This window comes from Myotis daubentonii, chromosome 9, assembly GCF_963259705.1.
Source record: "Myotis daubentonii chromosome 9, mMyoDau2.1, whole genome shotgun sequence".
NCBI lineage: Eukaryota > Metazoa > Chordata > Mammalia > Chiroptera > Vespertilionidae > Myotis > Myotis daubentonii.
Window position 1 is genome coordinate 61,301,653 of NC_081848.1, and position 12,828 is coordinate 61,314,480.

Consider the following 12,828-nt stretch of genomic DNA (forward strand, 5'->3'; position numbering starts at 1 on the left):
CGAGTCCCAGACAGTCAGCAGCTTTCTTGGCATGATTCATTTCTACAAGGAAAGGTAGACCAGATGACATTTTCAGGATTTTTCAAGACTTATGCTAAAACTATTAGGAGGATATTTTGTGATTGGAACTGGCAAGCTCTTTTCTTGGGACTTATCGTTATGTATGAGCACAGACGTGTAGACTACACATCCCAGAGATACTCTAGGGCTAAAAAATGTTTATCATCCCCTGCCAGTTAGCTCAGAGGGCCGGAGAACTGCTCCAATGAAGCCAAGACACTGGCCCCCTTCCCTGTAGAAGCCAATTAATGTCAAACAAAGAAGAGAGTTGTTCTCTGGCTAAAGCTCTCACCTGCTCACTCAGCCAGCTCTTGGCTGCAGCAAAACTCGTTAGTTGACCCTTGATCAACTAACTAGGAGGAACCAAGAAAGAGAATGGAGGTGGATCAATGCAAAGCTATCATCACTTTTGAAAAGAAAATTTGAATGCAGTCATTTCCTACTGACAGTGTCAACAGCATCATCTTCTTAGTCAGAAGATATTATATATTCTGCAACTTGATGATTTTAGTTCTTTTGACTCCTTAAATCCCATCCTTTCCTATGTCTTGATGATTCTTAGGATGCTGATGCTGAAAATATTCTGAATCTGTATTATATATGTTACATGGAGTGGCATGAACTTCATAAAGATTGTGTATTTCTTGGCAACAGTCACTATATATACTGGATTGCTTGACTCATATTTGAAATGAGTTGCAGCAGGATATATATGCTTCTCCAATGTACACTGGCTCTCTTTGCAGTTCATGACCACAAGTGGATAGCTCTTTAACCTTTCCTGAAAGATATGAAAGATACACTAGGCTTTCCATCCAGAATTTATATGAGAAGAAAAAGCCCTGGCCAATGCGGCTCAGTTGGTTGGGCATCATCCTATGTACCAAAGGGATGCTGGTTCTATTCCCAGTCAGGGCACATGCCCCAGTTGTGGGATTCCGCGGGGGCAGTCCATGTATAATGTACTCTCACTTTCTCTTCCTCTCATTAAAAATCAATAAAAATAGTTTTAAATGAGAAGAAAAAAAAATAGGTAGTTTTACTCTCTGCCCCAGAAAATAGGGAGAAAACCCAACCTTTTCTTGTCAGATTTCTCTGCCTAAAATACTAAATGTCCCAGAAATATATACTTCTCCTTCCCTGACTTCATTCAAATCTCTATGAAAAACTCCAGCTCTTTCCGAACACTTCCCAAAGCATTATCTCTGCTGTGATAGTCCTCTGGCCCCCAGTCCTTACCTCCTTATCTGACTTGATATTTTTATAGCACTTACCTCTGTGTGATATTAGATTTGGTCATTTGCTTGACTTTTTTGTTCCCTGCTCTAGCTCTATTGAAAAGCAATGTCTCGAATAGAATTTGTGCTCAATATACATTTCTTGAAAAATGATTTCATAAATGTGAACATAGTTAATAAATATACATTGTAACAGCAATAAAATGATGTGCAGGTATAGTGACTTTTTTTTTCAAACTACACTTGGGTTCATTTAGAAATACTGTTTCTTTCCAATTACCCATTGTCTTAATCTTCTGAAAAGCCTTACAAAATCTGAAAAATGGTTTCTTTCCTTGTCACAGGGTTGCAAGTCATTACTAGTTCTGCTAACTTCTTTTAACTTTTAAGGCAAGCTATTTTTGGGCAATGAAAGTAAACTTTACATAGCATAAATTTAACCATTTTAAAGCATACAATTCTGTCATTTAGTAAAATGGCAACGTTGTGAAACCATTATCTCTGTCTAGTTTTAATACATTTTTATCAATAAATGTTATTTTTTTTAAATTAATCATTCACCTTATAGTGGTAAAAAAGCTAATTCATTACATTGCAATATCTATATATATAAAAGCCTAAGTGACCAAACGACCGAACAACCAGTTGACCAGTGGCTATGATGCGCACTGACCACCAGGGGGCAGATGCTCAATGCAGAAGCTGACCCCTGGTGGTCAGTATGCTCCCACAGCAGAAGTGCTGCTCAGTTGACCGATGGGCGCCAGAAACCTGGCTCATGGCAGGTGAGTGCAGCTGCAGCAGCACGAGCCTCTCCCGCCTCCGCAGCAGTGCTACCTGTAGTGGAGGCAGGCACAGTGAGGCCAGGATGAGCAGGAACAGCATGGCACCCAGCCCGGGCTCTGGCTCCTCCCTGGCCACCTGCCACTTTGTGCACTACTACATCCCTCAGGAAATGTCGGACTGCTGGTTTCGGCCCGATCCCCACAGGCCAGGGAATCGGGCCGAAACCGGCAGTCCAACATCCCCCAAGGTGTCCTGGATTGTGAGAGGGCACAGGCCAAGCTGAGGGATCCCACCAGTGCACAAATCCATGCACCAGGCCTCTAGTGTTAAATAAAAAAGAAAGAATCAAGCATTTTTCTCATCATCCCTATAGAAGCTATTATATGAGGAAACCAAATAGTAGTTGAGAGAAAAGTGAAAAGTGAAAAAACATTACAAACAGAAAGACACCTAGATATTCTGTCTTCTATAGTTTTGCCAAAGAGAGAAAATAGAGTGTCCAAGCCTCTGCATTTTCCAGACACACAGAGGAGAGGGGACGATGTTGAACTATAACTGTAGAATGGAAAGAAACTTCTAATGGGTAAGAGGTTTGAGTTTAGAGTGATGGCAATGTTTTTGAAACCAGATAGATAGAGGTGGCAGTTACCAACATTATAAAGGTATAACATGCCACTGAATTATTAATTTTAAAATGGCTTATGTTATGTCAATTTCACCTCAATAAATCATTTCTAGAAAAGCATGGAGCTATTAAAAACAACCTAAATTCCACATATACCTCTTGATAAACTCTGTCGAATAGACAAATTTACTCTATTTTGGAGAGGAGAAGAGCAGTGAAGAGATGCTAATTTGGAAATGGTTACTTTAGACAAAGAAAGGTCAGACTCGTCTTCCTTGGCTCATCATCATTATGGGAATTATTTCATAAAATGAAAAGTTTCCATTCCCCCCATGTCTCAAGTTCATTTTAACACATTTCCTCTGGCTCAGTTACAGCCTGTTTAAACATATGTTTCTTGTATTTTACAGACATACTTGGCAGGTGCAAGACAAAATCGACGCAAACAATGTGGCTTACACAACTGGGAAGCTCAGCTTTCACACTGATTATCCAGCGCTCCATCACCCACCTGGGGTAAGGTGAGCCTTGCCACAGTCCACAGGCCAGGCCAAGGACCAATATCCTCTATTTGGAGCCTAGATGATCATATTATATAGCTAATTTATCCTATGCTTTCTCCAAATACAATCCAAACTCATAATATCTCTGTACCAAAATCCTGAATAGCTTCCCATTCCCAAGGGATAAAAGATTCTCATGTATATTTCTTAACATGTTTTGTTTGTTCCTGTAACTAGTGGCACTTTTGGCTTTGCTAAGACATTTTACCACAGCAGTACATCTTGAGGTCTTTTTGCACATTTACCAATCGCAAGAGAGTTAAAAGAAAAAATAAAACAAGGGAACACAATGTAGATTTTCCCCACAAAGTCATATGACCATCATTCATATTAATTAGCTATTACAACACAAACAAACAAACAAAAAAACACCATCTCCCTAACTTAGTGGTTTAAAAGAACAGCCACTTACTTACTTAGGTCATGTTTTTACAGTTTGGGCTGCGTTCATCTGGGCAGTTCTGCTGCTGCTGCTGAGTCGGCGGGGGCTGGTTGACCGAGGTGATGGTTGAGATGGCTTGTCCCTGTCCCACATGCTCTATCATATCGTCCTCCAGCTGGCTAGTTTAGGCTTATGCACATGGCAGCTGGCAGAGTTTCCAGAGAGAAAACCAAATATACAAAACCTCTCAAGATTTAGGCTAGTAACCAACATTATGTCACTTCTGCTATGCTTTTTGGTCAAAGTAAATCATAAGTTCAGCCCAGATTCAAGAAGTGAGGAATTCAAAAAGGAGTTCACCTTTTATGGGAGAAGCTGCAAAGACAGACTACAACGGGGGTGTAAATGCATGGAGCAGAGCAACCCTGGCTAGTTTGGGAAACCACCTACTGTCCACCTATCAGATTCCTCGTCAAGGAGGATGTTCAGCGTGGAGCCACAAATCTCTCGGGAGAACGTCTAGGATCCTCTTCCACTATGTTATTGCGAAACTGTCATTTTAGTAAACCAGTTACATTTTTGCAAAAGCATCATTTTTCTAAACCAAAAAATATATGGTCAGGAAACTACCTTTAAAAGGACATTTTGTTTCTACTTTTTTAATATATTTTTACTGATTTCAGAGAGGAGAGAGAAATAGAAACATCAACGATGAGAGAGAATCATTGATCAGCTGCCACCTGCACACCCCACACTGGGGAGCTAGCCCACAACCCAGACATGAGCCTTGACCGGGAATTGAACCATGACCTCTTGGTTCCTAGGTCGTTGCTCAACTACAGAGCCACACCAGTTGGGCTTGTTTCTATTTTTAGAGTTAAATAGGACAATGAAATATTACACAGAAATCCATATCATCAAGGGTAAATGGAAGTGGAAATATGGGTTAATTATCTAGTTAATGAAGGTAAAATGGATAAAAATCAAAATTAGTCTGGTTTTTTTTAACACGTTGACTGAACACATTTTCTCTGTGCCCTTCTTGTTACCCATTGTCCTTGCCTGTGTTAGCTAAGCTAGTCTAGAATATGACTTCATATTTTAAATTATTTTGTTGATAAGATACCACATGATTTTTTTGAACTAAATGATACTAAAATGACCATTCTAGTCACCTTTTCAAATGGAGTTTGGAGTCAGGAAGAGACACACGATGTGATTTGTTCTAACTGTGGTCCAGAAATTTTCTAAAACCCTTGGGGTTAAAAGCCAAACTAATCAGCCCCATTCATCTGCTCAAGACAGGTTGGAGAAGTTAGATGGAATAAAGTTTTAAAAATCAAACTAGAAAGCTTTTATTTGAATTTTTAAATTATCTGCTGTTTGTTTGTTTGTTTGTTTGTTTGTTTGTTTTTATGAGTTTAGGTTTTGTTTATTGTCAGGGCCAGCCTGACAGGGTTGAGCCGGGCTGAGGCAGGGAGGTGGGAATTGAGAAAAGAAAGAAAGACAGGAAAGCGGGGTCAGGAGGACCCCAGTTCTCTTGATGAACTGAAGCGAGTTTATTAGCTATACAATCCTATTTATACACAACACACTGAATCGGAGGTCTGTCAAGAGGAATGTATTCTTTGTTCCTCTTAATCTCTAAGGGAGAGACATAGCAGAAGGACAAGTTCTCAGTACAGCATATCTCAGTAAATAGTTACAGACTTTTTGGTAAGCTATGAAAGGCTGTTCTCATTCTACAAATGTTGCTCTCATTCTACTGATAACCGCCATCCAAACAAGTCTGGGAAAACTGTGTGGGTAAGGGTCCCAGCCTTGCTAGCCCCTGCAGGTGCAAGGACCTTGCCAGCTTACATCTGGCCCCCAACAGTTTCTGAGTTAAAATTGGAAGCCTATGAAAAAGTGACTAAATGACTTCATAAATATTCCTGAAGTATAATGCTTGACATTTTCACAGCATTTTATACCCCTTCAAAGTATTTTTACTTATACCACTTTATCTGCTACATCCCTTTAAGGTAGACAGAATAGATCGTGTCTTTTTTATGTTGAATGAGGAAATGATGCATAGCAAGGCTAAATACTTTCACAGGTGACATCTGATGAATAGGGAACTTGAACTTGGGCCTCCAATTTTCACTGCACAATATGGGTCTTGAGTCAAACTTTCAAATTTCCATAATTGATATAATGTGATGATTATTTATACACATTATCATATATTACAAACTCTTTAAATATGGAACTTAATTTTAGACTTCTCTATATCTCAAGACTTAACCCAGCACCTTTCCTGCAATAGAGATGTAACAGTATGCTATAACGATGTAAAGAAATGCCATAAAAGTGTGCCTGTCTCCCATCAGCAAATGAAACATCTAAAAGTAATGACCCAATGGGAGATTTTTAAAATAAAAGATGATTCCTGAAATGTCTAAATTCTAGCAGAGGAATCATTAAAATGTAGGCACTGTTTGTGTACTGTTCAAGTTTCCATTTTGAATTATTGAAGGGGTTTTGTTCCTAAGTTCCAATGTTTTCATAACAAACAGAATTAGTCTATGTTCTTCCAGTACAGATGAAATGATCTGGGTAAGTTACCTGTTGAGAGTTCCGTTTGATCAATTCTGATCACATGGGGCAGGGACAAGGAGACACGACTCTAATGAAACACAGATGTTGCTTCACCGACTTCTCTGTCTGGGCCAGAAGTCACATGCTGCCATAAAGTAACATTTAGAAAGAAAATATTTGGAGCTCCAGTGGCGCAATCGGTTAGCGCGCGGTACTTATAAGATAGAAAGAAAATATTTTTGGTTCTGTATGACTTACATGAAATAAAATTGGGTTTTATACACATCACGCATATATTTTCCTCTTGAATTAGCAGTGAAAGTGTCATCTGGCTCCATCACCTTTTTTCTTTTATAATATTGCATTAAAATGTAAACATAGAAGATTATTACTTGGCCTTGCCATATGTAAAAGGCATCAGTTGACCTTTTTTAAGGATTTATATTTGAAATATTCTATGACTTCATTATGGCAAAATCTAAAAGGATTTAAGGAACATTTTTATTCTCCCGGAGACAAAGTTATGCTATTGTTTTGCCTTCTTGGAGTTTAGTATATTTGAAGTGGAGATTTTAATTTTATCTTATTTTTAATCATGCTGCTTCACCCCTCAGTGGCCTGGTGATGAGATAGTTTTCTACAATGACTTGGCCAGCTTTGGCTCATGTGTGTTTGTTTTTTTAGTTTAAAAGAAAACAGCATCAACTTAAGGACTGAATTATTATTAATTTAGACCAGTTTTCTCCTAACATCAGAAAATAAGGCATCATCAATCTAAGATGAAAGTTTACATTTACAAACCACAGAGACACAAACCACACAATACTGAATTATTAGGAGTGCTATAAAGAGGTTTCTCTCTTTATAGGAAAGGAAGTTGCTGTATGAGGATTTTGAGGCAAATAGACCAAAGTTTGAATAGCAGTGTTACCATGGATTAGCTGAGTTTTACTAGCTGGTTGAATTTTTCAACTCTAGGTCTCAGCTTCTTCACCTATAAAATGAAGATGAAAGTATAAAATTCTACGGACAGGAGTGAGGACTTAATAAATGTAAATCACACAATCATAGTTTGAGAACAAGTATTCATAAGATTTAAAACATTGAGAAAATGTATGCAGTTTTGGGGGGGTGGAGGATTGTGGTCTGGACCTGCACTATTTCCTACAGTAGTCATGAGCCACAAATGACTTTTTAAATTTTAATTTAAATTGGTTATGATTAAATAAAATCTAAAATTCAGCTCCTTGGTCATACTAACCACATTTCAAGTGCACAGTAGCCATGTGGGACTAGTCACTACATTTCCATCATTACAGCAAGTTCAAATGGATGGCGTTGTTCTAGACAATCTATGGAGATAAGCAAGCTAAATCGATATTTCCCCCACTTGTAATTATTCCCTAGTCTGGGTATTTGATCATATTTGCCTCTTCCTTTCAATAAGAACTGCCAGACATTGGTTTTTATTTTTATTCCACTCTGTAAGAATAAAGTTTTCACAGCTGAATGGTGTTAGTCTCTCTAAGCAGAAAGTTAGGGTCTAAATTTAGTTATTAAAAATAATCCACCCATGCTGACTTACCAAAAGGAGTCACATAACCAAAGAAAACAAACTCTGCTTAATAAAAGAAAGTATTTTTAAAATTTTACCATGTTTTGCTTTACAAAATGAAATAATGTTTAACGTTTCCTTCTAAATCTTAATAAAAATAACTAATACTCTCCTTTTGGTTTCTCATTCCCAATGTTTCTTAGGTTTATTCATCCTCATATCCCTCATCATTAGCTTCTTTTTAAAATATTTTTATTGATTTCAGAGAGGAAGAAAGAGGGTGAGAGAGATAGAAACATCAATGATGAGAGAGAATCATTGATTGGCTGCCTCCTGCACACCTCCTTCTAGGGATCAAGCCTGCAACCTGGGCATGTGCCCTTGATCGGAATCAAACCTAGGACCCTTCAGTCTGTAGGCCAATTCTCTATCCACTGAGCCAAACCAGCTAGGGCCATCATTAGCTTCTTATCCATCCATATGAACTATCACATAACACTCTCATTAGTTCCCACCTTAAATAATTTATCCCATATATCACCACTAGACTGATATTGTTTAATTCAGTCGTTACTTCCATATTCAAAAGCCTTTAACGACTCTCCACTGAGCACAAAACAAAGTCCAATACCCTTCATCTGATATTCAAGACTCTCCATGATGAGGTTCCAAATTGACTTTCCAACTGCATCTACCATTCCCAGGAGTGATCCTCTACTGCAGCCAAACTTTTTGATGCCCAGGGAAGTGTGCATTTTTGCATACCCATCATTGCTGCCACCTGATTTGCTCTCTCCATTCTATTCTACTTATTCAAAATCATATCCACCCTCCTTGACCCAGATTAGGTCCCACCTCCTTTGTAAGGTCAAGCGGAGGTGCATAAATACTCCAACATGAAGTGCTAGCTCCCTGCCCCTATTTTCATCTGTGCCTTTTGTTTGCTAATGAACATTAGTATATCCATGTCCATGTCTTCAACTGCAACAATTTTTGAACTATTAAGTATTGATGGCGAGCAACTTTTTCTCCCCAGCCCCTTTGATGACCCAAAGACAGATAAAACAAGGTTTGTTGATTTTAGTGCATCCATATCTTCCTGCAGCTTTCTTTAATGCAGTGTAAAAAAATATGTGAGTACGTGTCATTTAAAAACCTATTTCTCTATTTCTTTTTATAGGTTCAGCTTCTGCACTGCATAAAACAAACAGTCACCGGAGGTGATACAGAAATTGTAGATGGATTTAACGTATGCCGAAAGCTCAAGGAAAAAAATCCTCGAGCATTCCAGATTTTGTCCTCTACCTTCGTGGACTTCACAGACATTGGAGTGGATTACTGCGATTTCTCTGTGCAATCCAAACACAAAATTATAGAGTAAGAGTTATTTAAAAATTTCTCACAGCAATACAACAGCTGATAGCAAAAGCTTCATTAACCTAAAGCTAAAACACAGAAGGCTTCAGTTAATGCCAGAGCTCTATTTTTTATTACAGTAAAAAAGAATTTTTCCACCATAAAAATTTATCAAATTTCATATGAGACATAACTAAGACTTCATATACACTTAATTTTCACTTAGTTTTTAAAACATAAGTTCTACCTAGTTATGATCAGTATGATTGTGCTAGTCAGAACACTTTCAGCCAGAAGTAGAAGAATCTAATGATGAGATAGATCCAGGAGTTAAAACAGTGTTATCTGAAATTGATCTCTTTTTTCTTCACCTCTTAGCTTTGCCATCCTCTGTGTTGGCTTCATTTTCAAAGATAATCAATGGAAGTTCCAAGTTTTCATTATCCTGAGAGCTGGTAAACACAGCACAGAGAAAGTGTTTATTTCCCAATAGCCACAACAAAGCTAAATGACTCACTGCCCAATTTGTGTCCAAGTGTATCCTTGAAGCAATCTCCAGAGACAGAAAGTCAGACAATTCTTATTAACCATTCCTAGGTCACATGTTCATTCCCGGGGCAAAGACAGCCTCATCTGAACCACATGGATTGAGAATGAAACGGGATGTCTTCCCAAATAGATTCCAACAAAAATCACATGTTCCCTACATGAAACGTTTTGTGTTCTCTTTTCATCAGACATTATCTGATCATAATTTTTTAAGTATCTACAAAGGCCACAAATGTATTCTTCTATTTGAAAATTATTTTACAGTGTGTTTCTAGGCTATGGTTTATTTAATAAGATCCCATTGGTGGATTTTGGGGGTGTTTCCAATTTTAGAGTTGAGTTTATATTCTTCTTTCAGGAGACATAGCCAGATACTATGAAAGTAAACTCATTTAATAAATCAGCAGATTCCCAGTGTACTAACTCAGTTGTCTGATATACACAATAGAGCCTTCATTTATTCATTCAACAAATATTTATGGAGGCCAGCCACTCTTCTTGGTGCTTGGCATACATCAGTGAACAAAACAAAGATCCCTGCTTACAGTCTAACAGAGAATGGGAGAATTAGAAATTTTAAAACAAATGAATAAATTACAATGAATGTGAAAACATTTTTACGTACTCAAGAAAAAAGGAAAAGTAGGGCAGGATAAGGAGAATCTGTAAGACCAAATACTTAGGGAGGATCGACCTTGCATGATTAAATAATGTGGTGAGGAAAGCTTTACTGAGTAGGTGACACTTGAGTAAAAACTTAAAGCAATGAGGACGATTGCTCAGAGGTAAGCATTTCCTGAAACAGCTAGAGCAAAGGGCTTGAGAAGGCCTAGGAGCATTTCTGCTGCAACCAATCAAGCCAAGGGCCAGGGTCGAGCTGAGTATTAAGAGAGGAGGTCAAATGGCGGGAAGTCTATGAAGCGCCTTGCTAGCCATTGGAAGTCATTGGCTTTCACTGTTCATGAAATGGGAGCTGCTGCAAGATTTTGATCAAAAGAGAGACATTTGCATTTATACAAACTTATGTACATTTTAAACCCATCATCCTGGCTGCTGGGTTGAATGGAGTGTAGAAAAGCAAGGATTGGTGCAGGAAGACCAAGTTAGAGGAGCGGGTGCCTAGAACATGAGTGGTCCAAGTGGTGATGATGGAAGTGTGGAGACACACTCATTTGGGGACATATTTTATAGTCAAAACAGCATATTTTTCTGACATGGTAGATGAAGGATGTGAGATAAAAACAGAGGTCAAAAATAAACTCTAGATCAAGATAACATTCTCTGAGAGGTCAGTCATTGAGATGGGAAAGAGAAGAACTAGCTCTTGGATTACCAGTTTTATCATGACAGTTTTAACTGTTCAAAAGTTACCTTAAAAACCTATGAGAGACAGAGAATGACTAATACGACATGATTTCACTTGTATGTGGCATCTACAGAACAAAATAAACCAGTGTTCTCAACCTTGACTGCACATTAGAATCACCTGGAAATCTTTTTAAAATCCTGATTTCTGGGCCTCATTCTCCAGAAATTCTGAGGCCCAGAAATCAGGATTTTAAAAAGATTCCCAGGTGATTCTAATGTGCAGCCAAGGTTGAGAACCACTGAAATAAACAAACAAAACAGAAACAGACTCATAGATACAAATAATAAATTACTAGCTGTTGATGGGCTGGGCTGAGGAGGATGGTTGAAAAAGTAAAGAGATTAAGTAGTTACAAAGTAGTCATGGGGATGTGAAGTATTGCTCAGGTAATATAGTCAATAATACTGTAATAACTATGTATGCTGTCAGGTGGGTACTAGACTTATCAGAGGGGATCCATTGGGGGTGGGGGCCGATGATAAATGTTAATTTTGTTGTGGCCCAATATGATTGCCAATTCTGCAAGGCTAGAGAAGAGAGGCCAAAAACTTAGCTATTGAGTGAAATTACCTGAATGTTCACCATCGGAATCATAATTTGGCTTTGTAATTTCTGGTAGTAAAATTCCAAAATTTGACCATTTTCAAGGTCTCAGAGCATCCCTAGAGAATATCAAATGGTTAACATTAACTCGCATAAAAATGTATTTTTAACAATAGGAGATGAAACAATGAGGGTTTTTAGTTAATCAAGGGCCTTGGTCATCTCCCCATTTGGGTTCATTTCATCTTCTATGTTTTTAAGTGCTATAATTCTTTTGAGATGTTTATGCTCTATCTAGTACAAAAAGACTTGGAGGCTGTTGACAGAGTTAGGTACAGTACAAGAAAAAATAAACAAATAAAGAAACTTGGACAAAAAATAATACTAGTGAGATTAAGCTATAGCAATGCTTCTTAGTGGTTTCAAATTCAATCACATAAATAAAACCCCTTCCCTAGTTTTACAATTTTGGTCAAGTGACTTATGCTGGCTAACCCATGGTAAGAAGAGAGCCAGTAAAAAGGGAGTAATTTAATACCTACCACATACCGTTGAAGTAGGAATGAGTAGAGATAATCGATGAATGCACCCTTCTGACTCAGAAAGGGCAGAATAAATTTTAGCTAGCTAGAATGTCCATAAAGTTCAACACATACAAGTATACTGGTAATAGATTTCAGCTCTAAGTTTCTAGAGACCAAAGAAAGGAGGGAACATATTTAATTTGCAAGATTCAAGATGCTTCTAATCTGAAATAAATTTTTACTGCCCATCCTCATAAAATGTGATGTAGTGGACAACATCATAGTGCCATTTCCTCAACAAATTCAAGAAGTCCCATCAAGTATCATTATCTCTCAATGAGACATAATACTGTAGGTAGTGAGGGGGACTCACAGCACCAGCAGATTGTAGGAGGTGATGCTATAGTCCTTTCATTGTGTTCTGTTGTTGGCATCACTGATGATCTCTTGCTAGTTTATAGTTACCATGGTGCTGCTGGTTTATGTTTAAATTCTTATCCCTGTATAGTTAATATATAGCCAGTCATTCCTCATTTGAGGGAGCTTTTTACCTTTCCTTAGCATGTAACCCTGCATTGGGACCTTCCTTTTATTCTGTTATTGCACACATGATTTCCTTTTTACAAAGCTTTTACATATTAAAGTATTTTTTATGTTATAAGGTCATAGGCAGCTTTTCAAGATGCTGGCTATTCATC

The 12,828-nt window shown here is 37.9% G+C and overlaps 1 protein-coding gene across 5 annotated transcripts in view; it reads left to right on the forward strand.

Annotated features, from left to right (window-relative positions):
* The window catches only part of BBOX1 (gamma-butyrobetaine hydroxylase 1), a 57,375-nt gene that overhangs the window by 41,039 nt on the left and 3,508 nt on the right, over positions 1–12,828 (forward strand). For all 5 annotated transcript variants that reach the window (XM_059709163.1, XM_059709167.1, XM_059709164.1 and 2 more), the window contains 2 exons: positions 3,120–3,225; positions 8,970–9,166. In XM_059709163.1, the coding sequence (XP_059565146.1) occupies positions 3,120–3,225; positions 8,970–9,166 (303 nt within the window). The remainder of the gene's footprint in view (positions 1–3,119; positions 3,226–8,969; positions 9,167–12,828) is intronic.